This window comes from Sander vitreus, chromosome 24, assembly GCF_031162955.1.
Source record: "Sander vitreus isolate 19-12246 chromosome 24, sanVit1, whole genome shotgun sequence".
Lineage (NCBI taxonomy): Eukaryota > Metazoa > Chordata > Actinopteri > Perciformes > Percidae > Sander > Sander vitreus.
In genome coordinates, this window is record NC_135878.1 from 15381054 (window position 1) to 15407491 (window position 26438).

Below are 26438 nucleotides of genomic sequence, written 5' to 3' on the forward strand. Positions count from 1 at the left end.
TTCAATTTTCAACGATGTAAAACCAAAAATAAAACACTTGAGAAGCTGGCGAATGTTTGAAACCTGTGAATATTTGACCCGTTTGCTAAAAAAAAAAAAAAAATGACTTAAAGGTCCAAACACGTTAGTCGATTATTTTCTGTCGATTAACTGACAGATTAATTGTTGAATTATGAAATAGAATTGTGCAAATGATGCCTGCTTGCGGATGCAGAGCTTGCGTTATGTTTGTGTTTGGGGAAACATTTACAATGTGGTTCAATTTGCTAGTGAACTTCATAATAAAAGATGAGTCTAAAAAACTTCAACAGCAATTTTTCTTAATTTATTTTTTAAACATTTTTGCTATTTTTACAAAATCCCCAGCATCTTTTTTTCCCCCGCTTCAAGTATTGCCACTCGTGTGCATGTTTACGGCATTCAGTATTCAGCTGCAAACACACATGTAAACACGTGCACGTCCCCTTTTCTTATGGCAAGACAGATTCCGCTCATCTGCTTTATTATCTGTGTTTTCGACTATTTTAATGTGCAGGTGCTCTTGTCACAGTATAGTTGCTGCTTCTCCTGCTGCATCTCCTTCTTTACAATTTACATGTATACATCAGCACACACACACACACACACACACACACAAAGCCTCGCAAATTTCAAATAGTTTAAAGCACTCGCTGCATTCATTCAGCTCGGAGCATAAAAAGGGTCTTTATAGTGGAAGGGGAAATTAGTGATGGTCTCTCTCATGTGTGTGAGAAGCACCGCTTTGCCTGCGACAACTCCAAAACTGGAAGCAGTTCACCCAGCAAACGTTTTCTTTTTTTTTTTCCCTGTGTGTGTGTGTGTGTGTGTGTGTGTGTGTGTGTGTGTGTGTGTGTGTGTGTGTGTGTGTGTGTTTGGTTAGTTACAGTAATTACGGCCCAATAACTGACAGCCAAAACCAGGCAAGGAGAAAGTAGAAGGGGGCTGTTTTTCCTCAGCCGCGCGCAGCCTCGCTGCCGAACATCTGCTGAGAGATTTGCATATTAATTAACCCATATTAACTCTAATTATTCTGGGAAATTATCAAATAAATTAAATTTTCTAATTTTAACCGTTTCTCCCCCCCTCTCTACCACCTTTTTCCCGTTGCTTGACGTGTGTCAGGGTAACATCGGGGAAGCAAAGGGAAAGCTCACCTGAGCCGGAATTAAAAATAAGAGATATATATATATATATATATATATATATATTCTCCACACACACACACACACACACACTTACAGCTCCTCCCCCTTCCCTACCAACATCTCCCCTCCTCTGTTCTTCTTCTCTGAAAATCTCCCTCCCACTCTCCTGGCCTGGGAGTCCTGAGGGCAGCCAGGGGAAGCTTTTGTGTGTCTTTTTTATTCTTCTTCTTTGGCTTGTGTGACGAGGAGGAGGCAGAGGAGGGAGGGGGGGGGGGGAGGTTTACTCCGAACATTTGTTGGAGGCAGGAACATGTGTGAACTGGGGGAGGATGAGGAGGAGGAGGAGGAGGAGGAGGAGGGGAAGGGGGGGCACAGATGGTGAATCCATGCAGGACCCGGCAAAGGTGGGAGCCTCTGAGCTGTTGAGCAAACCTTGCAGCTTTTCTTCTTCTCTCTGCCTCTCTCCCTCTCTCCCTCCCCAGCCTGTTGCTCGGGCCTCCTCAGCAAATAAATGGGACTTTAATTGAATTAGAGTCAGCGCTGCTGCGAGGGGTCTCCTCCGCGGACAAAAAAAAAACCCATTGCCGGCCGTTTTGACGGATGCGTGGCGACACGCTGGGAAGTTTGGCTGTCAACACACACTATCAAAGACGCATCAAATGAAAGAGGGAATCACCAAGGTGTGATATAGGCGACTTTGGAAAAGGTCTACATTTCTCCAGTTTTGCTTTGTGGTTCAGTTGTAAATGTTGGATTAACTGGCTGTTGACCCCGTGGATGCATCTAGAAGGACTGTAGATCTGCAGCTTCACACTACTTTGGTTTTCACACTCATGACATGAGAATATAATCCTGGAAAACACTTCAAATAGTCAGTCTTTGATTTAGCTTATAGTGCGTACTTTGGTTGGTTTTGGTTATTAATGTGAATTATGGGCCTTCTCACCATGTCGATGCTCGCAGAGAGACTTATTTTACTGTTAAACATTCAGTTATTTTCATTAAAAGCATCTGTTAAAACACCTAAAAGTGTAAAAACCTCCTTGTCCTCAACAACTCATATCAGTCAAACACACTCACTTCACTTTCCAGCGCCCCCCCGCCCTTCTCTATAGACATATGCACACACACACACACACACACACACACACACACACTGCCCAGACAGACACACAAACACACACACACACACACTCCCAGGTTGCGTTTACACTTCACTGAGTTTTCACCATTCATCGTCTCTCCAAAGTCGCCCCCCTCCCCTCCCCTGGCCCTCACCCCTCACTCTCTCTCTGTCTCTTTTCAGGGCTTTTGTTTGCCCTCTGCCACCGTCCTTTCACCGACTTGGCCCCGATTTGCCCCTTGTGCTCGATCGCACCATTATACTGAGACAAGATAGCACAGAATATCCAAACATGTCTGCTATTCTTTTGTCTGGCGTGACTTGGGTTCACTCCTAGACGCCACTAGTGTTCCCTGTCCTACCTAAAGATTAGTTTTGTGTTTTTACGTGGAAGACGTATAATCTTTCGAAGGTTCTCTCTAGTTGGATCAAAACAGTTATTTGAGGTGAACTGCAAGCCTTTAAAATGAAGTTAGTCTTGTGATTTCATCCGAATTCTCTTTTCACTGTCTCTTAAAAAGCTAAATAGATTAATTAGTTTGGGTGTCTCAATCAATGGCCGTTTACTACCGAGCATTTTTTATGGAATGTTTTACCTCTTCATGGTAGTGTTTGGGATGAGCATCTGTACGTTTTTCAAATTCGGGCTCATACGAGAATGGATCTAGAAATATAGAAAATGTGTTAGAGCGAAAAAGATGGTTGCAAAAAGAGAAAGAAAACCATGTAAAAGAATGAGTTGCTGATGTAAAAACGAGGCAGATGTAGTGAAAGAGGTGTGAGGTTTCCATCACACAGGAGTAAGACTTAGCCGGGGAAGTGTTTAAACTGTTGCAGACAGGAACAAAGGCAGACGAAAGGTCATCATAAGAATCCGCTCCCGCTGGCCGTAGCCACGAGGCAGCGACCTCGCTTGCACCTTAATGCCCTCCCGCCGACACACACACACACACACACACACACACACAGACTAACAGAGCACTTCTGCTTCCCCATCTCCCTCGCAGCCATCCAGGTGATCCGCTTGGCTTACATTCATGAGACAGGGAGCGAGCGTGAGCAGTTATCGTCCAATAGGGAGAATGTCCTGGCTCATTATCGGCGTAGGAGGCCGAGCGTGTCACCTGGAGCTAAGCCCCGACACTCGGCTAAAAAGAAGTCAGCCGGGGTTAGCGCGAGAGAGCGCAAAACGTGGGTGTTAGTCATTCCCCCTGTAGCGATCACCTCCACCGTTGGCCCGCCATAACAGAAAGAGTTCTCTCTCTATCTCTCTCTCTCTCTCTCTCTTTCTCCAGCTCTCGAGCAGGAAAGGGCTTTGAGTGCAGCCTCCTCCGGGCACTGGACGACTACTTGGGGATCGTTAAATAGATGTGATTATACATGTTAGCATTGTCAAATGGTTTTCCTGGGCAGAGTGCGTGTGGAACACCTCCGAACTTGGCTTTCACGGCTGTGGAAGAGAGGGTTTGTCGAGTTGCACTAGTTTTCACTTTCTCACCCTTCTGTACATACCTGCAGTCAAGGGCGTGACTTTGGGTTCAACATTGGGGTGGGGGGGGTTGAGATTTTTTGAAATTTATAGCGTCAAACACTTCATGATCTGCAGTCTGGTGAATTTTTCTGCAACAATTTGTGCCTTTTTCTGCATCACTTGCCTTTATTTATGTAAAGGAAATTATAATAGCTTTTTGGGGTGGGTTGCACTGGCCAGTTTAGATTATTAGGAGGGTTGTACCCCTCCCCCCATCCCCCCTTTACCTCCCTCTCTAGTGGCTAAGAACTGGACGCTTCATTTAACCACAATGCGTGACTAAATATCTGGGTTATAAAACCCCTCGAAACTTTTGGAGAATTTCATTTGACACTTTTGAAAACCAGGTATTTACTGTACATTCCAGAAGTTTGACCAAATTGCCTCTAGAGGACCTAAAAAGTGTGTGTGACACAAGCTCATTTTCGGATTTCATCTTGAAAGAAATTCCACGCATACATACGTGCAAACAGATGCACCGGGTCAACATCAAAGGCACAAGTCGGTGGCGGCGTATTCCTGCGAGTGACTCTGGGTGTCTTTGAATGCAGCATGTGCTCAGACAACTGTTGTCAAAAAGCACACACGGAGTGAGTTATCTCTGGGTTTAGCTGGAGTCCATTATGACTCCCAACATTCAAGGCCTTTTCTTTTTCTTTTCTTTATTTTATCACCGGAGCCATTCGTTCCCTGCCATTTCGTTCATTGACGCTTTGTAAATACAAATAATTTTTTGATTTTGGAGTTTGTTTTTCAGGCACTAAATTAATTCGGCCGGCTTCTCAGTATCTGCAGAACACGACTGGCGTGGCTGAAGAATGGCATGTGCCATTGTTTTTTTTTCTTCTTTCTTTATCTTCATTAAAGAAAATGATGAGACTCCAATAAGACGTTCTCCCTTTGCACTCTGGGTCTCTCTGCTGTCACTGCTGACGCTTCTAGCCGTCCTAATCAATATACAATATTCCTCTCCTCTCTATACTTTTTTTTTTTGTGAGTGACAGAATAATGCCGGGCCTGTGAAAAGGGTTATGTCAGATAGTTTAAAACCCGATATTTAACAAGAATTGCGCTTGTTACATTTGTCATTTTAATTATCTGCCAAACTCAAGTCAAAGAAGCGCCCTTTTTATTTTTTTATTTTTTTTAACCTTAAAGGGTAGGAGAGATTTGCTTTTTTTTAAAAAGGAGAAGAGAGAAGAAAGCAATATCAAACAGGTAGCACGAGTTTGTAAAAACGTCAGCCGTGATTGCCTTTGTCGAGGATGACACTTAAGGTAAGAAAAGGAGAGGAGAGGCTTTTGAGGAGTAAACATCTTTTCTTTGTCTTTCTCTCTTCTCAGCAACACAAAAGGCTGATTAGGAGCGAGGTTCGGCCGGCGGTGGGGGCGAAATAACTGCCTGCGAAATATTAGTAGGTTAGAATTACTTTGTTGTGTGACACAATACCAATAGATGCTTGGCGCTCGGAGAGGGAGAGGCTCTTGTCAGCGGTGGCACCTAAACAATGGCAGCTTTCTTTGACGTTAATGCTGCGGGTTTGACTTTGACGAGCGCCCCCTCTGTCATTTTGCCTTCTCGGAGGTACTATACGTTGAATGGCGAGGAGACAGCTGACGTTCGGAGAAGATTGCGTCTACTGTAGCTTTTCAGAGACAGTTCAACGCCCCCCCTGTGCTTAAAAAATGTTCAGAAACTTAAGAACAAGACGTCGCAAGCGATCAGAAAAGAAGGGGGAAAAAACCCAGCAAGAGACAGAAAAAATGGTTGACAAAGAATAGGAATGAAAGCTCCACTTTTGCTTCTCCAGGATTTACTTTTGAAGACCCCTAAATTCTCAATCATGCCCCGAAAAGTTTTTGCCCCAGAAGGTCCACTCAGATGCTGCATTCCCTCAATCCCTGTGTGGGAGTATTGCAAGTCAGACCGGTGTGCGTTGCCGTGGTGGATGTGTTGCTAAACAAAAAGAGAAGCTCCCTCGCTCCTTTTATTGGGGAAGAATGGGCCCTTTAAAACCTGTCCAGCCTTAGATAATTTCATTCAGCCAGCCCCTGCTCCGCCGTCATTGAATCTGCATCCCGAGATCAGGTTCACAGCGACGGGTTGATAGCTTCCCAAGCCTCTTGGCCTTTTGTTCTACCAGCCCCGCGCTGGCGGCTGCCCCTCCCCTACTCCTCTGCACGTTGGGGGGACACAGAGCTGATGGGACATTGCTGAGAAAAAGTTCAAAACCTCAGGGGTCAATGGGCCACAAATTCCCCCCAAAAACTAGATCATTTTGTTGTTTTGAAGGGCCGTTGATTTGAGAGAAGTTTGACCGTTTCGGTGTTTCAATTAGGGATATGTTGAGTTAAACAGGTAAAGGCTTTCTTCTCTTTTAAATAAAATAAATATATAACTTTTCAGGCAAAGGCACAATATCAATTGTACCAAGGTAGATGTGGACCACCCAGGAATTCTCTCTGCTCCTGGGTTTTCCAGCATCGGTTGCCTTTTTTGTCATCTCCAAGGAGCATTACTGAGTCTGAACTTGCCTAAACCCTTGTGATCACACCTCTTGAAAAAGGTTTTGTTTCTTCTGTCGATTGGTATTCGAGGCAGGTCACTGCACTCCCACCCTCCTCCTCCTCCTCCTCCTCCTCCCCCGTCCTGCCGGCCAGCATGCCTGCCTGCCACCCTCCTCGCCCCCCCCCCATGCCTCCCCTCCCACGTTTGAAAGCCCTGTTTTCATTTTAATTTGCACCTGTTGTGCAGTTGTTCGCTGAAGGCGAGTGCAGACCGGTCAATCGTACGGAGACGTGTTAGGAGGAGATGTGGGGAGGCTTATCTTTTGATATGTATAATGTCCTCAGAAAATGTCATGCATGGACTTCATCTGGTCTGCTCTTGATTTGATTCTGAGAAAGGTTCAAGAGGCAGGGACACTTTTCAGGCCTCAGTAGGCCAAAATATGGCACATAAGATGTTGTAATTAAGCTTTGTCGATGACACAATGCGAGGCATTCTCCACCCTGTAAACTATTTATATAACATTCTCCAAGCCATTAGATTTAAATGTGTTGATTTTCTACCAAAGACTTATGAGCCTGCTACAGCTTTTTTTAAATTGCTCAGGAACATGAATTTTCAACTAAAGCACAATAATAATACATTTTTAAAAAAAGCCTCCACCTCTTCACGATGGTGGCTCAAAGTCTGGGTCCTCCCATGATTGGCTCTCACCGCAGAACATTCTTGCACGAGCTGCCAATGAGGTGTGTCCCCATGCGTTGCCATGTTCCTGGCTCAGCCTAGCGCTCCATCTGCACTCCTCCAAAAAGTCTTCTGACTTCCCTTTTCTGCCACAATTTACGCTGCGGCGAGCATGCGCCGAGAAACCTGCCGATGCTGGTGACTAATTTGCACGCGAGCCACCTTTTGATTAAGTTCACAGCCCTTATTTACAGGCCGTCTATTTTAAGAAAAGCAGGCATATGTCTGGGACCTGAGTGTTGTGGAAGCGGGGCGGGCCCCGCTGATGCTGCTCTGGAGTTTGGAGTGTGTGTGAGGGTGTGTGTGTGCGTGTGGTATGTATGTCAGCCTACCTCTTTGAACGTGTGCACTCGATAGGGCCTCAAGACCCTGTCGTATCTATATTTTCACGTTAGGAAACCTCTGTGTTCTTGTTCATGGTTCAGTGGCAATGCAAATGTGAAGAAGACAACCGAAGGGGTACATGTGATGCATAATCTAAATTACTATAGGTTAAGCCTTTTTGTATGCACAGCAGCGACATTTGTAATATTGCATGTGCTATGTGAAGCATCTCAATCGTGACGGGTATGCTGCAGGGCAGAGCCGGTCCTGAAAGGTGCAGCTCGTTGGCATCCGAGGCATGTGAGCAGGACTGAAAATTAGTGGCTATTTTGGCCCCCGCCTCTCCTCGACAGCTGTCTGTCCACCGCTGCGGTTCAGTCACAGATTCCAGCCGCGGATGCTGTAATTGGGGTGTAACCCACAAAAAAAAAAGAAAAGATGAGCCTACGCCTTGGACCGAGCAGTGATGTGGGGTGACCTTTTTTTAATCTGGGAATAAACCCTCAATTTCCAAAAACAAGTCGAAATCCCTTTTTCAGATTCCTCTGTCATTTATGTTTAGAGTTGAATCACTCGGCTGACACTCGTATGCAAGTACCAAAGTAGTTTAGAAAGTGTAAAGGATCCAAACACTAGTTTCATTTAGAATAAAACATCAGATTTTATATAATACAGTAACTAGTAACTAAAGCTGTAACAGATGAATGTAGTGGAGTAAAAAGTACAATATTTCTCTCTGAAATGTAGCGGAGTAGAAGTAGAGAGTGGCATGAAAAGGAAAGACTCAAGTAAAGTACAAGTACCTCAACAGTTGGACTTACGGACAGTACTGGAGTAAATGTACTTAGTTACATTCCACCACATTATCTCTCTGCAGCCCTGTCCCTAAAACTCTCCTGTACTGACCCTTTCTTTTTTATCTCTCTGTGTTACAGCTCTGAACTATGAGAATGTGGTGGAGACGGGCTCGGAGACAGAGGAGGAGGACAAGCTGCCGGTGTCCGAGGAAGACCCCCTGCTCAACGGCACAGGCAGCCCGGCCAGCCTCACCAATCCAGAGGCCTCGCCGCTGGCCGAGAGCCACGGCCTGCTGACCAAGGAGGAGGAGGACGACGAGATGCGGGACAGCGGCGTGGAGCACATCTGGCCCGACAACGACATGCTGAGCGCCTCGGTCGACGGTACTGGTGAGTAGGGCTAACCCTAACCCTAACCCTGCTGCACAAAATGTACGTTTCCTAGTCATTACAGTTAGGATTTTACTTTCAAAATAAGAGGAGAATAAGCATGACAGATGCAATGGTGGGCCAAAACAAATGGAGGATGGGCCAAACGTGGCCGCTGGCCCCAAAATTGGGTGGTCTTGCCCTAAAGGGACATGGGGAATTATAATTATTTTTCTCGTGCTCACCTAAAACCAAATGTAAAGCTTGCAAAATGTTGCTTATGAAGTACTGTGAGTACATCATGTGGCTAGAGTTAAATTCACAACATGAAATCGGCCAACAGTAACCTTAGCATCTTTAAGTTTGTTGATGACACGATCAGGAACGTTTTGTTGCGTTTTCAGGAAGATGAATGCCTTCTCCCAGAAAGTATCTACGAGCGCAAATGAAGAAATGGTTAATTTCTGAGTTCTGAAAGAGAATGTTTTCGCTCGTAATGTAAAATATATTCTAAATGGTACGGTGTCCAGAATAACCTTATTTCTTTCATATTTCTCACAGATCTTGCACTATAAAAAAAAACTCTTCTCTCGTTTGTTCTATGTGCTCTACCAGATGTGTGGGGTTTTCAGGTGAGCTGTCAATCCCAGAAGCTACCGCTAAGCTGACTCTCGGAAACGTTACTGCGAATGTGTGCACATCCTGCCACTCGTGGTACGGTCTTATGCCGTAAACCCCACCCCATCTGGTGCCCGAGTAGACTTAAACAAACCCCGCGAAGCGTTGGGCAAACACGACTTGAGCCAGGTCTGACGGCGAAGCCCCGATGATGCTCCCTCGGTGACAGACGTGATAAACAGTTTCTCTGTGGGAGCGACAGAGACCATTTGGTTCACGCTTAGAGAAAAGTCCCACTCTGAGCCAAACAACGGAAACTATTTACTGTAAGGTATAACCCCAAAAAACAAAAAAAAATGCCTGCCAGCTGCAGAAAATGGAACGCACCGCGAGTCATTGTTTCAGTCTGCAGATTCTGCAGGAGATGCAGGACTCAAACTGTATCAGGGTTCACCTCTCCTCTGCTTAATCCCAGGCAAGTGATACCTTCCCCAAAACTTGAGTGACTTATCGTCTTTTTGTTGAGCAACTCAGATTGCAGGGGAGGAGGGGGCCCAGTCACGGATGCTTGAAAGATAAATACTTTTAATTAGGGGGCAGGGTATGATCATTAAAGGAAGCCAGACTGCTGCGAAAAGTCATTAACAATCTTAAATGAAATTTTTATTTTTATGATAGCCATTTACATGTATAATAAGAGTCAATGATTCTTGGAAGCATGCGACAGGAACAGAGTATGGCGAGAAGTCATGTAAGACAGCCAATTTAAATGAGCTGGGCTCCGCTATTCATTTCTGCTAATGAACTAGCTGTGCACGCTGCCGAAAAACGGGGGAATGTTCAGCAGTCTTAAATTTTAATATGGGGGGTGGGGGAGGAATTGCACATTTATTAGGGACAAGGGAAAAAAACTTAGTGGGTATCAACATTTGCTTCTCCTAAATAACAGTTCATATTGGCTCCTTAAGGCGGGGAGAAAGAGAAGACGGTTTGGTAAATAAATCAAGATAAAGGATAAACAAGCTGTCGTTGCATACGGTAATTGTTTATTTGATAAAGACCCGCGGTGCCATAATGTCTGTAATTCAACTATGTTGCAATTCCCAGATAATATGCTTCTTGTGTGATAAAGTGGCTGACATATTTCGGAGAGCAAGTCAAGTTCATTAGAGCGTTTGGGAGTCTCTTTCCCAATCTTGTGGGTGCTGTGTTTCCCAGCCTGTTTTTCTTCCTCGGTGCCTAAGTGTCTACAGTGATACCTCAGCACATAACTTAGGCCTGAGATAAGTTAGCGCCCCCCCACGCCCCCCCACCCCCCCTCCTTCCTTCTCAGACTGATTTGGTCGTCACTCCCTTATCGGGAGTTTGTACACAGGTCTTGGAAGTGCGAGTGAATGCAGTGTCTTTTAGATGTTTTGGGAAAGTGCAGTAAAAGTATGGAGTAATGTCGCTCCCCAAAAACCACAGAGAGACACTCTGAAGACTCAGTGCATGTGTCGTGATGCTTTAAAAAGTGTCTTTAGCAATGGAGCAACACAGCCTGGATGATTTTCCGAGCCAGAACTATTGCATGTAAGACAGAGAAGTGAGAACAGAAAGTTGTGATTCCAGGGCACAATCAGAGTCTTGTGTCTGGCGTTGTCCTTGACATTCCTTCATCCCACAGCGAGGCTGGACGCAATGTGCTGGAAAGCATGACATCATTATCACTGACAGACATTTTCAAATAAATCACCTGCGTTTCTCCCTTTGCCCTTTTTAAACTCCTCTCCAGGGCGTCGGAAGGATTTCTGACTTAACGTTGCAGCAATCACAGGCTGTTGAAATCCACTCCCCCCCCCCATCATGTTCGCTGCAGTATCGAAGTGCTCAATAAGACACAGACACATTCATTTTATGATTTTTTTTTTTTTTTTTTTTGAAATGTGTCCATCTGTTATTTGGTAAAACAGTGGTTCTTGTTTTCTTTGCACGTTTATCAAGTTTTTAAGTTATTAATTTGCCATTTAAACACCTAGTGCATCCAAGAAAAAAAACCCCACTGTATTCTTTGGCTCAGATTTGAAGGCATGGAACATTGACACAAAATGTCTGCTATTGACAACTTTAGTGTAAAAATACCAGAGATGGCATCAGTTTTAATTAAAGCTTGTTTTGTGTCTTGAGATTCTGAAGCCATTGTGCGCGTACCAGACCCATTCAGGAGGAATGAGGTCAAACGCACAAAAGGCAGAAACTTTGAAGCGACTGCGGTGACCGGCCATAAAAATAGGAATGTTTTCAAAATAAACAGCATCAGAGCTGCTATGAAAATAGGTGGAATTACGGTCTGGCCAAGGTATTCAGGACTCCTCCTGAGTCAAACCTCAACATGGCTCTGCGAGGAGGTGTGTACCTTACTGCCTCACGTCCTCTGTGATTTACCACTGACAAAACACACTTTTCCAGCATTTAGTGGACAGGATTCATCCAAAATGCTTTCCACTACCAAAAATAGGCACATATTTGTGGCATAAATGACTCCAGAAGAAATAAAATCCCTCTTCTTCCCTTGTACTTTTCATATGTTGTGAAAACTTTGAGACACTCAACGAGGCAAAGTTATGAAATTGGCCATGTCTTATACACTCTGTGTGTGTGTGTGTGTGTGTGTGTGTGTGTGTGTGTGTAAAAAAAAAAAGAGGCTTTTCAGCAGCAACATTAGTGCCTTTTTCTTACTATAGAAGGATCCAGGCAACCACAGTGACACTTTGTCCCATTTGAATGGAGCCCAGGACTTATACGTGTGTGTGTGTGTGTGTGTGTGTGTGTGTGTGTGTGCGTGCCAGAGGCCGCAGCAGTGAGGTGTACGTGGTATTAGCCTACCTCCTACTGGAGGCAGCCGTCCCTCCCTTCAGACCACAGATAACAAGAGTTGTCCAAGGTAAATAGGGGAGAGTGGAGGGCCAGTAAATCCCACCGGTCATCCCCTTGCGTCAGACCAAAAGTATGCAGCCAAATGTGATTACCCAAAGCAAACACGGTGCCTACGAGGACACGCAAATGCGAGGGAGTTTTGACCGTGTTCAGCGTGGAAGATATCTGATACTAGAGGGTTTCTTCTTCTTTTTAATCGGTTTTGTTTTGTCACTTCTTAATTTATGTATGTTTAAAAGCCATTCATTTTCTCATACTGCAACTGTGGTTTGGATGCTGTTTGGCAGGAATCAAATGTACATGGGGGGAAAAAGAAGAAAGAAAACCTCCTCGCGAGGGGAAAGTTAAACTAGGACGTGCCCCATCCAGAAGAGTCTGTCATTATTCCGTGAAGCCATTGACAGGGGTAGTTATCATTTCACCGCCGGAGCCACATCTTTAATTTCGAGAAAACCCCGGAATTGCGAGCCTCAGAAAAAGCATTCCGCAACTATTAAACCCATTGTCTTCAACTCTAAATAAAAACGATGGTTTGCTTCTGGCTTTTGTGTAGCAGGATAACATTATTATAAACAATACACCCACCACCTTTTCCTGTAATATCTCAGCCAGGTTTCTGTAATGTAGGCGCTCATCTTTTGTTTAATAGCTCAGGGAGAGTCAGATACATCAGATCCTGCTGTGCACTGTGGAGAAAGGGGGGGAATCTTCACAATGCAACACTTGTGACAATCCTTGCAGGAGCAACACAGCAAGAACAGATGCGTGCAATGCTCACAATGCAGGTTTCTTTTTAAAACACAAAGCCCCCCATGTTCTCGGAAGCACCTTGATTTAATTTTTTTTACCGCCGAGGCAGGGAAGGAGGGACCAGGGACTTCTTAAGCTGATTGTCCAGTCGGTGTCCTCCTGTCGACCGTGGACGGATGAATTTGTCAGATGAGGGGGTTTGTTTACGAGCCTGTCAATCCGCCGTTTATTTACAGCCACCTTTACCTGTGCCAGGACAATATCTGCCGCGTGCCATTATCCTGATTGGCAGTAAGAAACCTGTTCTGTTTACATCAATGCTCCTGGAGGGGTTTAGTTATTCAAACATTTCTCAGAGCCAGCATTTCTCTTTGGAGGCAGAAATAACCTGATTGGTTGATGTCAATCTCAACTATTTAAAAGATTTGCCCAGCAAGTATTGATTAGGTGAGTTAAAAGACGTGTACGATTGGTGGTTCTCAACGTGGTAGCCTCTAAGTTTTAACACGCTGTCCATTTCATTGGGGCTTCAGTCTGACATACTTTTACCAGAGAGCGTGAATTCTTTGTCTCCACCCACCTGTGGTTTACCCCAACCAATGAGGATACTTCTGCCTCCAGAGCAGCTCTGCCCCCTGAGAAATGTTTGTGTAGCTAAAACTCTTAATTTGTGGTTAAGGCTTGTATTCCTTTTTTAGTTGGTAGCAAGGCACTAACTCTCTTCCCAGGGGTTGTGGCAAATTTAAAAAACAAATGTGTGCGCTCACAATACAGCTTCGGAGAAGAACAAAAAAAAGCATCCACCAAATGACATGTGATAAAACAAGCGTGATCCTGCATGCAGAGGATTGCAGCGGCGTCACAGCCAGGGAGTAATAAGCTCAGCCTGCGTGTTGGCTGGAGCTCTGTGATTGCTCAGGTGGATGTGCCGTGGTGTATTTAATCGCTCTGTTTGGCGATTGAAGCTTTCTTCGCCTCCCCCCGCCGCCTGTTGTCATGTTTAAGGTAAATAAGTCACTGTCTGGCCCAGATGATAGCATTCATTAAGCATGCCGAACAAAGCGGCGGCGTGCTGCGATGCACAGCGGTGCCTTTATTGCTTTCCCCATACCTTCCTTCTTTAAGTCCTCATTGTCAGTGTTTGGTGGTTTGCATGGTGCACAGAGGTACTCACCCCTTCCCCCCCACCTCCTTTTCTCTTCTCATTTCTGTGCAGATGAAATAAAAGATGACTTTGACACCCTGGGCCCTGACACCACTTTGCAGGCAGTAGGAAACGGTACAGGTGAGTTGACTGAACATGTTAAATGTGTGTGTGTGTGTGTGTGTGTGTGTGTGTGTGTGTGTGTGTGTGTGTGTGTTTTTTTTAATGTGTGTGGCTGGTTTCCCTGGCAGTGTACTTTCTGCATCTGCGTCTGTCCCCATCTTTTTTAGCCCCTGACCCGTTTAAAATGAAGCAATATCTACTTGCAACAACTCGCCGCGGGATGCTCAAGTTTCTTCACCAGAACCTTAAGAGTGGCTCGTTCAAAGGGATGTTGTCAATGTAATAATATTTCAATACTTTACGTCCAAATTCAAAGTTATTTTTTTTTTTAGATTGGCAATTTGTATTTACACACAAAACATACAACTTTCAACATTCGTCATAACCACCCACCCAGACAAAAATCAAGAAAAGATGACACAGTAACTACAATATTCCAGACCTTTCACCAAAATAGTAACAAAATAGACAATAAACCAAACATATGTATAAATGACAACACCATAAGCCCATCATACACATCTCTCCCCAGCACAAAGCTTCTTAGGAGCCCTCCAGAAAGCTCAGGTACTTTCCCCATTTTCTAGTGTAGACATCCAATCTGACAAACCGTTAATAGGACATCTTTCCAAACTCTGGAACCTGGGTCCCTGAAATCCGACATAGCTTATCATTAGACCCACACGGAGTCCGCACACGCAGAATTCCGACGACACCGGCGCAGATTTTTAGACTTAAAGAAATTCTGCTTGTGAAGCGTTTAAAGTTACCCCCATTGTGCATCTGTGTGACAGTCGTGTGTCGTTTTCGGGTTTTTCGCCGTCTTTCTTCTACTACTACTTACTTAAATGCATTGGCATTACCGCCATTGTCTGCTTTGTTAATTATTTTTTTTTGAGAAAGTTACATTTACTGCTGAGTTACTGAGGAACAAAGATAACTGCGAGGGAGCCGGCGAATGAATTCCCCAAAGATTTTGACGCCATGTATCCCGGTCCAAATTTATGGTCATTTTGTGCTTGTTTTCGGCCGTCCTGTTGAGCTAAGTGAGCCTCAAGTGTGTGTTTGTGTCCCGTTGCCTACTCCTGGCGGTGCCCCGAACCCTACCTGCCATTCTTCATTAAGCCACCAAAAGCTGATTTGCAGCCACACACACCCCTCCCTCCCTTCCATGATATCATCCTGGCCACCCTAACAATTGGCCCCGGACACTGTTTTGGTAAACCAGACTCACCCCACAGAACGCGCACACAGCCCCCACTTCAAAAACCCTCCCTTCAGCTTTAATTACTATTACGTTCTGCCCCATCGTGGTGTTTTCTCCCCTGTTTTCTCCCTGTGTTCTGACAATTTGGAGTGCAGCAAATGTTTTCCATTTTCGCTGCTTAGAGGAGTTTTGGAAACAATACCATGGCACCGCTGTGGAAGCTCCCCGCCACTAGATCACATGTGATTTCGTTTAAAGACATGAAGCAGTTTGATCACGTCCCCCGGTGCCAAAGCACACTTTGATCCAGGTGATTTCCTCCTTCACTGGAAGAAAAACGCTGCTTGTTTCTCCTTTTTTAAAGAAACGAGCCACATTTCTGGTTTTCCATGCAGAATGACTCCGAAAAACGTTAAAGATCAAGTGCTCATTTTTGAATTCCGCTGCGTGATAAAGAAGACTGGCACGCCCTGCACTTCACCCCGGTCAATCATCAGTCAATCCTAAAAAACAACAGCTATCGCGAAAACATTCAGCTCAACATTCAGCTCAACATTCAGCCCGACACTCACAATTAGTGGTCTTCAGAAGCCACACACAGAATCGTCTAATGAGAGTGCTGTAAATGATGCTATCACGCTTCTCAAAAGTGATCCATTGGCACCGATGACATTTCGTTGCCATTTTATTTATTTTTTTGACAACCAAATCTCTACTACCTTGACCTTTCGCAAATTGGACCGCAAAGTCATCACGGCCTAACAAATCGCTCTTTAAAGCTCACCTTGGCTCGCAGTCTAAAAAGCCTGATTAACAGGGCATGAAGTCTGATGAGACGTCACTCGTTTTTTTTGGTCTGGACAAAGCCAAACAGCCTGCAGAATTTCTTCAGGTTGTAAACAGCGCGCGCGGGTGCATGTGCACGCACGTGAGTGCGTGCGTTTTGAAAGTCGGCCATCCCCTTGACTAATGAAGGCTGCTGATTTCTTTTAGCTCCGGTTTGTTTTTTTGGAGGCAGCTATCTCCACGCTGCAGCTTAAGAGTTTCCCTGAAGAGAAGGGACTGGGAAATAATTTGAGAGAAACGCATTGTGTGGCCTCAGCACTTTGGCTGGCTTAAGATACATTCTGCTCAGCTATGGCAAAGCATGTCTCTCTATCTCTCTCTCTCTTCTTTGACGCTGGTTTGTGGTTTGGCCCCGGTAATCTGTTCAACACAGAATCAACAAAAGCCACAGTCTCTTGATTGACCTTATATGTGAAAGTCGATACAAAGAAACGTGGCTCTGTTGCTGATTAAGCTGGGCTTGTATATGTACGTATCTGAGAGTGTGTGTGAGTGTTTTCCTTTTCTTTTTTTTATTATTATTGTACAGCCCTAAACTCCTAACTCAAAATCAGATTTAATGTCATGAGTAAATTAGGTCAGTGGAGATTTTTTTTTCACACATTGCTCCTCAGCAGCTTTGTGGTGGCGTTTATCTCCGACGCCTGGCCGGATTAAGTTACGGTTCTTATTTTAGCCGGCATGGCGTGACAAGCATACCCAGTAATTTAGATGTATTCTCCCCAAAGCATGGCTGTAATGTTTTAGGGTGGCTGTCCTCATCGCATTTCCACCAAGATGTACCCAATATCCTTCTGTAAGAACATTTCTCAGGGGAAGGAATGAATCCAATTTATATTTATTCCTCCCCCTCCTCCCTCTATCGGTCTCCTCCCTTTGACTGACTGACTCTCTCTATCTCTCTCTCTCTTCTTTGACGCTGGTTTGTGGTTTGGCCCCGGTAATCTGTTCAACACAGAATCAACAAAAGCCACAGTCTCTTGATTGACCTTATATGTGAAAGTCGATACAAAGAAACGTGGCTCTGTTGCTGATTAAGCTGGGCTTGTATATGTACGTATCTGAGAGTGTGTGTGAGTGTTTTCCTTTTCTTTTTTTTATTATTATTGTACAGCCCTAAACTCCTAACTCAAAATCAGATTTAATGTCATGAGTAAATTAGGTCAGTGGAGATTTTTTTTTCACACATTGCTCCTCAGCAGCTTTGTGGTGGCGTTTATCTCCGACGCCTGGCCGGATTAAGTTACGGTTCTTATTTTAGCCGGCATGGCGTGACAAGCATACCCAGTAATTTAGATGTATTCTCCCCAAAGCATGGCTGTAATGTTTTAGGGTGGCTGTCCTCATCGCATTTCCACCAAGATGTACCCAATATCCTTCTGTAAGAACATTTCTCAGGGGAAGGAATGAATCCAATTTATATTTATTCCTCCCCCTCCTCCCTCTATCGGTCTCCTCCCTTTGACTGACTGACTCACTCTCTCTCTCTCTCTCTCTCTCTCTCCTCTTCAGTCAAGAGCGTCGATTGCACTTCAGAGTTCGAGGACTTCTTCGCCAAGCGGAAGCTGGACGACGGCGATAGTCACGTGGTGAGCATCGCAGAGTACCTGCAGCGGGGCGACACCGCCATCATCTACCCAGAAGCCCCGGAGGAGCTGTCCCGCCTGGGCACGCCGGAGGCCACCGGTCCAGAGGAGAACGGTACGCATCCTGTCACGGGGCGGTGGGAGAGGGTCAACGCATTTTTATTTTATTTTTTTCACTGGGAGACTGCTGGTTCAACTCCTTAAGAGAGCAGGGTGAAAGAGACACGGAGCAGGGACCCCCTTCTATTTATATTGTATAAAATTAAGTTCTATATTAAACTGGGCCTACAATAATGTGTAGGGCGGCCTTAAGCCTTTATACATACCTTTTTAGTGCATAGAATACTAAGCTATCTTTTAATGTTCCACATACATGTGACATACAGTGAATCCTTAGGATAAACTGGTTCTGTGGATGGATACCTTAGGACCCCTTGTCCTTGCCTTAGAGAGACCAAAGATAAGAGTGCTGAAGTGAGATGTCACACAGCAATATGTATCTAAAGTTAGCTCAGTTTGCTAACATTAGCCACCATAAGCCAGTCTTTGCAGTAGCAGCAAATCTGAGTGTGTGGAATTTAAAAAGAAAAATGTATTAATTAAGTTTGTAGCAAGAGAAACGTGTTATTTCCTCTTTAAAAAGTTCCACCATCTTGCTTTAAAGCATTTTCAAAATGATTTCAACTAAGGTGCTGGGAATGTTAGGTGAGAGAGAGATTCATTTTTATACAATTCTTTTAATATCCAATTTTAAAAAAGGAAAATCTGCGTTGAACTGTGGCCTGCTCCTGTAGCCGTGCTGTCGCAGTAACAGATCAGCTTGCTCAGCTAACCTCCCCTGTACCAGCAAAGGTTAAAAAAGAGAGAGAGAGGGAAAGAAAAGGAGTCTGGACAGAGCAGCAGCTCTCCCCGCTGACACAACCGGGCAGCTGTTGGTCCCACAGATTCACCGGATGCCTTGGTGTTTACCTACAGTCTTAAGCAACAGCTGGGCAGGGGCTTGAAATCAGATAGTGCACCTCTGAGGCTCTCCGCAGGGACAGAACTGGGGTGGGGGGGTTGGAATGGGCTCATGATTCATGTTGCAGACGTGATGAACGTGTGAGTGGGAATAGCATTAAAAAGTGAGGGCTGTTTAAAGCAATTAGGAAGGTATGGGGGAATTATCTGTGTGTCAGGGAGTTTGTGTACATGCAGTAGGACAAGGAAACCAGGGGTGCATGTAAAAGTGTGCGTGCGTGTGTCAGGGTGTTTCTGTGTGTTTGTGTACTGTACATGCAGTAGTAAAAGGAAACTGGGGGGCATGTAAAAGTGTGTGTGTGTGTGTGTGTGTGTGTGTGTGTGTGTGTGTGTGTGTGTGTGTGCGCGCGTGCTTGTGTGTGTGTCAGCGGATGCCAGGCTGACACTGCGGCTCTCATGTGGAGCAGATTGCACAGATAACTCCCATACCACTCTGGGCAGCCCGCCCGTTAGCTGCCATTGATTTGCTGACCTTTTGGCCCGCTTTCTCTTCCCCTTCCTCCCCCCGCCCCCCCTCCCGCTGTCTCCCGTGCAGACCTGCCACCTGGAACGCCAGATGCCTTCGCCCAACTGTTGACCTGCCCCTACTGCGACCGGGGCTACAAGCGTTTGACTTCGCTGAAGGAGCACATCAAGTACCGCCATGAGAAGAACGAGGAGAACTTCGCCTGCCCCCTGTGCAACTACACGTTTGCTTACCGCACTCAGCTTGAGCGGCATATGGCCACACACAAGCCTGCAAGGGATCAGGTTAGGGGGATTTACATTTTTTCTTCTTCTTCATCCTTGACTTCTCTCTCTATTTCTCCTCCTCTTCCTCTCTCGGTCCCCCGTTTCATTTCTAATGTGCTCTGATCCCTTCAGAGAAGACAGATCATTTTTTTCTGATTGGCAATCATTATTAATTTTTCATGGCATTTTGAAGATGCAGATCCTTTTAATGGTAATAACTTTAATTGAGGCCCTAAATGGTTTTTTGATGGCCCTTCCCTGATATAATTTTCCAGTCATCGTGTTCACGATCGAATGATTGTGTGAATTTCCAATTTGGAAAAAAAATGTATCAGCTCCCTTAACTTCACTCACACTCCTGGCCTTTAATGTTCCTTCCGCAGCCTGACATCGGAGTACTCCATCAAGTACCCCCCCACCCCCGCCCCTTCCCCCCACTTCTAATTTCATGCACTGCATAAACATCTGTGTATACTTGAATTTTGTTCCCCGAGCGATTTATATGCTATATGTCTGAGATATAATGTGAATCTGCTGGCAGTTAGCATGAATCACCGTAAAGTCCTGTGAGGTGAAAACACATCCCGCAGTCACGGGCGTTTAACTCGCTTGTCAGCTTTAAGTTGAAGATGCGGTGGTGAGACAGATTGTGGCGAAAGTAAAAATGCACGCTTACACAGTTTTCGCACATTAGGGGGATAATTATAACTTCTCAGTCCACTAAAATTGAGCAGTACATCTTTAAAGAGGATGGAGTGTGTGTTTGTGCCTTGTAAGATGTTTATAAGTTGTGAATTAGTTTTCAATAAAAATGCAAAGGATACAAGATCTCTCTCAAATGTACAATAATGGTTCAAATTTTGTGATTTAGATGTAGCATTGAGAAAGTATTGTTGCCCTCTTATTGCGGCTATTCGAAGGCCTAAAAGCATAAAACTAGGTTTAGAAATTTTAAAAGAATTCATTAAAAAATGAAGGTAAAACGGTAAAAAAAATTTTTTATCAAAATGGGCTCTTTTTGTGTTTCTCTGTTATGTTTTAGATTTCGTTATAACTACAGGTTGTTTGTTGCCCTACACACTGCCTACAGCACTAATAAACTAGCAGTGCGTCCTTTAAAAGAATGTGTATTTCTCATGAGCTTCCTCTGCTAGAAAAGCCCTTGTAATGTACACTCCCAGCCAGTCCCAGATGATACCGCGGCCCCTGATGCTTTGCGGTGTTCAGTCCCAGGTCGTGGGTGTTGTTGTGTAGTGCTCTCTGAAGCGAGAATGACAGGCTCAGACTGTGGCTGATTTGATCAGATGTCAGCAGCCAGCACTTTCACCTGATCTTACCAGCTGGGTGTAAACGTGAGCAGATGGGCCGGCCGAGTGAGCCGCAGCTCCCCAATCCTCATATTACAATGCTGTTGCTGCTCCCCCTCCAGAATCGAGTCTGTGGCCAAAGACTCCCTTCTTTCTTTCTTTCTTTTTTTTTTTTTCAAGAGCTGCAGGTCCTTCCGCAAAGCTGGGTTATCTTGATTTGTAAATTAGCCGGATTGTTTAAGTGGTAATCCTTGAGATGAGATGGGAGGGGATGTCTTACTCGTTTGATTTCTTTTCTGGGTGCACATAGATTCTCTGCAGGCGGTGCTCTGATTTCATGTCTTTTCAGTATCGCCCAAGCTCATTTCACATAATATCGATTCCTCTTCGCTGTGTTTAAAAAAAATATTTTTTAAAGAGCAATTTTTAAGGCGTTTTAGGCCTTTATTTTTTTATAGGACAGCGGAAGACATGAAAGGGGAGAGGGAGGCGGAACGACATGCAGCAAAAGGGCCGCATGTCGGAGTCGAACCCGCGAACGCTGCGTCGTCTTCGCCGTGTTTAGGAGACGCTTGTATTCATGTGAAAACGTACGTATAGCAATTAACATCACGGGAGGACTCTGGAGCGCTCCGATTAACATAAAGAATAATGCACTGATAGGTAAACATGTGCTCGGCTGTTCTGTCTCGTATGTTTACAAGCCGTAATACTCCTCCTCCTCTTAACCAATTAGCCAAAATATGACTAATTAGGGGGTTATACATATGCAAACATCCAGTCGGGTCCCCGCCCACAAAGCAGCAGCGGTAAGCGTTTCACAACGCGTTTTGCTGGGTGCCATTCACAATTAGGAGCGCGGAGTGATTGTCTTATTAGCAGTGGTGGCTGAGAGACTAAACTTAACCGGGCAGGGGTCCTCGGGAGGGGGGGGCGAGGAAAAGGGATGGTGGTGGTGGAGGTGGCGGGGGGGGGGGGGAGGCACCGAAGCAGCTGTTGCTGTTTGTTTATGCGACTCAGCAACATACGAGCGGTGGGGTCCCTCTCCGGCGCTTTGGCGCCCCCCCGACTCTCCCCGCTTGATCTTTGAAGGTTGGGGCTGTTTGAACAATTCCTCCCAGTCCTCCCAGTGTCCTGCGCGCCACCATCTGTCTCCCCAGGAATGTGGGTAGAGTCAGCACACACCCCAGCATTTGTCAAGGCTGAACTGGGAGGAGTTGTGTGTGTGTGTGTGTGTGTGTGTGTGTGTCCCTCTGCGAGCTCCGTGAATATGTCTTTCTTTTTTCTTTTTTTTACAAACCGTTTAACGTCCTCAACTCCCACTTGGAATGAATTGTTTGGTGAGTGAGGAGCCAGGTTTACACACCCTGTGTTGTTGTTGTCGTCGTCCTCGCTGGGCATTATATTTAGATTTTTTTGTGTGTCTTTTCTTTCTGAGAACAGGCCCTGTTTGAATTGCAAATTCGACGGCTTGCAACTGATGTTTACCTTTGAACAGAGAATCAAGGCCGGGCCTATACGCTTTGTTCTGTATCCTAAGATTATTAAAGAGACAACCAAAAAAAAACCTAATTACCGTAAGACATTTGAAACTGTTGTGAAGAAGTACTAAGTGTAATTCAAATAGTGTGAATACAGGTATGCGCGGTGAAAGAGCTCTCAGACTGATTAGGCCCAAATGAATGAAAAGTAGATCAGATCGGCGCTTCTAATGAAGGGGAAACGCTCTAAAAAAAGACTCTTTTCATTTATTCTATTTTCTGGGCTGCCAAATTCTAAAGGCATGCCTCCTTTGGCTGAAGAGCCAGGAAATTAAAAAGGTATGTGATTCTCTCTGTTATCACCGCCGCTGCCTGTAGTCACTCGACAGAGGTGGGAGTAGAAAGCCAAGAAGCTTCGCTTGGCGACAGGAGCCGTTTTGGCTTTGCCGCTTGTTGTCATGCCGACCGATTGTGATTATTTAACTGACCTCTCAACCCCACAATGTTTGTGCATTTCTTTTAAAACGGGAATCTCTCTCTTTCTCTTTTTCTCTCGCAGCATCAACTGCTCAACCAAGCGGCCGGCAACCGCAAGTTCAAATGCACCGAGTGTGGCAAGGCCTTCAAATACAAGCACCATCTGAAGGAACACCTCCGGATTCATAGCGGTGAGTGGCGGGAGGAATGCTGCCCTGCTCTTTGAATATTCATAACCGTGATTTAAGAACACCATGAATCTGCAGAAATCCCTTTGGGTTTATTTTGGACCCTCCCTGCTGTTGATGGACACTCAACTCTGCTGTGTTAAGAATCAGTCCAGTCGCCAAATACAGTATTTGCTTAGGTGGGGGGTGTTTGTGTGTGTGTGTGTGTGTGTGTGTGTGTGTGTGTGTGTGTGTGTGTGTGTGTGTGTGTGAAGCATACAGTATCAGCAAATTTCATTTCAGTTATTAGTTTGTCAGGGACAATTGATCAGCAGAGACACAAAGTGAGGCAGAGTGTTTTTTGATTGCTTAATTTCCCAAATTACAAAACTTTTATTTCCTTGTTCTTTTTTTGGAAAATATGGAGGAATTTATTACTGCACTGTAACTTTTATTTAGTTTTACCTACTTGTTCTAATGCGTTCCATTTACCTTATGTAAAGCACTTTGAATTGCCTTTATGTCAAATGTGCCTTAGAAATAATCTAATCGCAAATGTGAGAAAACATGTCATTGTTGATTAATGTGCAGTGTCCCCTTAAAAATAAAAGATATCATTCATATCAGTCTTTCTCATTACATAATGTATTTTTTTGTTCCAGGAGAAAAACCGTATGAGTGCCCCAACTGCAAGAAGCGTTTCTCCCACTCTGGCTCCTACAGTTCCCACATAAGCAGCAAAAAGTGCATCGGCCTGATCGCCGTCAACGGCAGGATGCGCGGCAGCATGAAGACGGGCTCCTCCCCCACATCTTCCTCCTCCTCGCCCACCAACACCGCTATCACCCAGCTGCGGCAGAAGCTGGAGAACAGTAAGCCGCTCGGCCTCGCCGAACACAACAGCCACCTGAGCATCAAGACGGAGCCGCTCGACTTCAACGACTACAAGCTGATGATGGCGTCGCACGGCTTCGGCGCCCCCGGGCCGTTCATGAACGGAGGCATGGGAGGGAACAGCCCGCTGGGGGTCCACCACAACTCGACGGCCCAGAGCCCCTTGCAGCACCTAGGGATGGGCGGGCTGGAGTCGCAGCTTCTGTGCTACCCGGGGCCGCTGGGGAACAACCTGAGTGAGGTGCAGAAGGTTCTCCAGATAGTTGACAACACCGTGTGCAGGCAGAAGATGGACTGCAAGCCCGAGGAGCTCTCCCGGCTCAAGGCCTACATGAAGGAGCTGGGCTCCCAGGTGGAGGAGCACAAACAGGCGCTGACATCCGCGGGCGCTCAGGTCGGTCTTCCGCTCGTCGATCACAACGGCGCCACTAAAAGCATCATCGACTACACGCTGGAGAAAGTGAACGAAGCCAAAGCCTGCCTCCAGAGCCTGACGACAGACTCAAAGAGGCAGATTAGCAATATCAAACGAGAGAAAGCCAACCACATGCTCGAGGGAAGCGTGGACGAGAAGGTGCAGGAAAATACCATGTTTACACCTTATGCTTGCCAATATTGCAAAGAAAGCTTCAACGGGCCAATACCTTTGCATCAGCACGAGCGCTACCTGTGTAAAATGAACGAGGAGATAAAAGCCGTGCTGCAGCCCAGCGAGAACTTGATGCCCAACAAACCAGGGATATTCATGGAGAAGAACACCCACTTGTCCTCCTCCATGTTGTGCGAGAAGGGACTCACTGGGCCCCTTCACCCTTACAGGGACCACATGTCCGTGCTGAAGGCGTATTTTGCCATGAACATGGAGCCCAACTCGGAGGAGCTGCTGAAGATTTCCATAGCGGTCGGCCTTCCTCAGGAATTTGTCAAGGAGTGGTTTGAGCAGCGAAAGATGTACCAGTACGGCACTACCAGAACCCCACCACTGGAGCACAGGCACAACATGGATATGGTCACCGGAACAAACAACCACCACACTCCGCAGAAAGACTCTATGGCAGCTAGGTCACCTGTGTCTCTCATGAAACCTACGGACCACATCACATCGCCCTCCATAGCGGAGCTCCACAACAACGTCAACAACTGTGACAACGCGCTCAGACATTTGAAAAACCACCAGTACGGCGGCGGCAAACCCGCAGGTGAAAAGTTGGACCACTCCCGCAGCAACACCCCCTCGCCGCTAAATCTGTCCTCCACATCTTCCAAAAACTCTCACAGCAGCTCCTACACTCCGAACAGCTTGACTTCCGAAGACCTGCAGGCCGAGCCGCTGGACCTCTCTCTGCCGAGACTAATGAAGGAACCCAAGCATGCACTGACTGTGAAAAGCAGACCTAAAGTCAACAGCATCGCCATCGACCATAACAGCATCCCCTCTCCTCGCGAGCACTTCGAAGAGCCTTTGAACTTGGCCTATCTGAAGAAGGAATTCTCAGGCTCTACCAACAACGGAAACCTTGAAAAAAGCACTAGCCCCCTCTTCGGCATGAACCCGTTTGCTGCCAAACCCCTGTACTCACTTCCACCTCAGAGCGCTTTCCCACCTGCCACATTCATGCCCCCGATGCAGGCCAGCATACCGGGTCTCAGGCCCTATCCAGGCATGGATCAAATGGGCTTCCTACCACACATGGCCTACACTTATGCAGCAGGGGCAGCTACCTTTGCCGAGATGCAGCAGAGGAGAAAGTACCAGCGGAAACCAGGTTTCCAGGTAAATAAGCCACCTGTGGTTTTGTAAAAAAGCCCCAGGCTCACTCAGATTCCCTAAAATGGTCTGAACTCATTTCTGTACTAATTAAGATTTCCGAGCCAGGAGCGCAAAACGCTCACCTGAAGTAGACCGACCTGGCAAAGGAGAGGGAGATAAACAGCCGGGAGGGGGGGTGGGGGGAGGAGTGAAATGTAGTCAGTGGTGTCATGGAGGAACAGGGGCCTTTAAGAGGTTAGGGTGTTTACAGAGCAGGATAGATATATGGAGGGGATGAGCCAAATTAACAACAGCTTCAGTTGGGTTTTTTGCGCCGCAGGTTAATGAACATTTGAATCATTATCTGGCGAAAATGCCAAATATTTGCTGTCAACAGCTTCTTAAATCTACTGCATCTTGTGATATATACTGTTGTAAATGAAATGTTTTTGGGTTTTGGACTGTTGGTTGGAAGAGCAAAAAAATAGGCAAATTGAAGATGCAATATCGGGCCCCTGTAAGCTATTTTCTGACTTTTCGTCAGTTATTCCAAAACATTATCTACCTATGAATTAATAAGAATGAAAATAATCTTTAGTTGAAGTCCTTTTTTTTTTTTTTTTTTTTTTTTAACAGCTGTCAGATAGTGTAATGAAACTTGCCTCTGCCTCCTAACTTAATAAGTCTCTAAACCCGGAGTTACATTTGTTGATATTTTTTATAATTGTCCATATAAAGGGTTAAAATATATAGAGAATAATACAATTTTACCATCAAAGAGGTCTAATGTAAGCTTTAAAAAAAAGCACATTGGCACAAAACATCAGACAACATCAGCTTCAAATAAACAACAGGAAC

At 45.5% G+C, this 26438-nt stretch overlaps 1 protein-coding gene across 4 annotated transcripts in view; it reads left to right on the forward strand.

Moving 5' to 3' along the window:
- Positions 1–26438, forward strand: part of zeb2b (zinc finger E-box binding homeobox 2b) — a 93122-nt gene that overhangs the window by 62335 nt on the left and 4349 nt on the right. For 2 of the 4 annotated variants that reach the window (XM_078243837.1, XM_078243840.1), the window contains exons 3-8: positions 8329–8583; positions 14063–14131; positions 17679–17867; positions 19308–19522; positions 22852–22960; positions 23599–25604. In XM_078243837.1, coding sequence (XP_078099963.1) covers positions 8329–8583; positions 14063–14131; positions 17679–17867; positions 19308–19522; positions 22852–22960; positions 23599–25604 — 2843 coding nt within the window. The remainder of the gene's footprint in view (positions 1–8328; positions 8584–14062; positions 14132–17678; positions 17868–19307; positions 19523–22851; positions 22961–23598; positions 25605–26438) is intronic. The other 2 variants (XM_078243839.1, XM_078243841.1) reach the window with 1 other exon arrangement.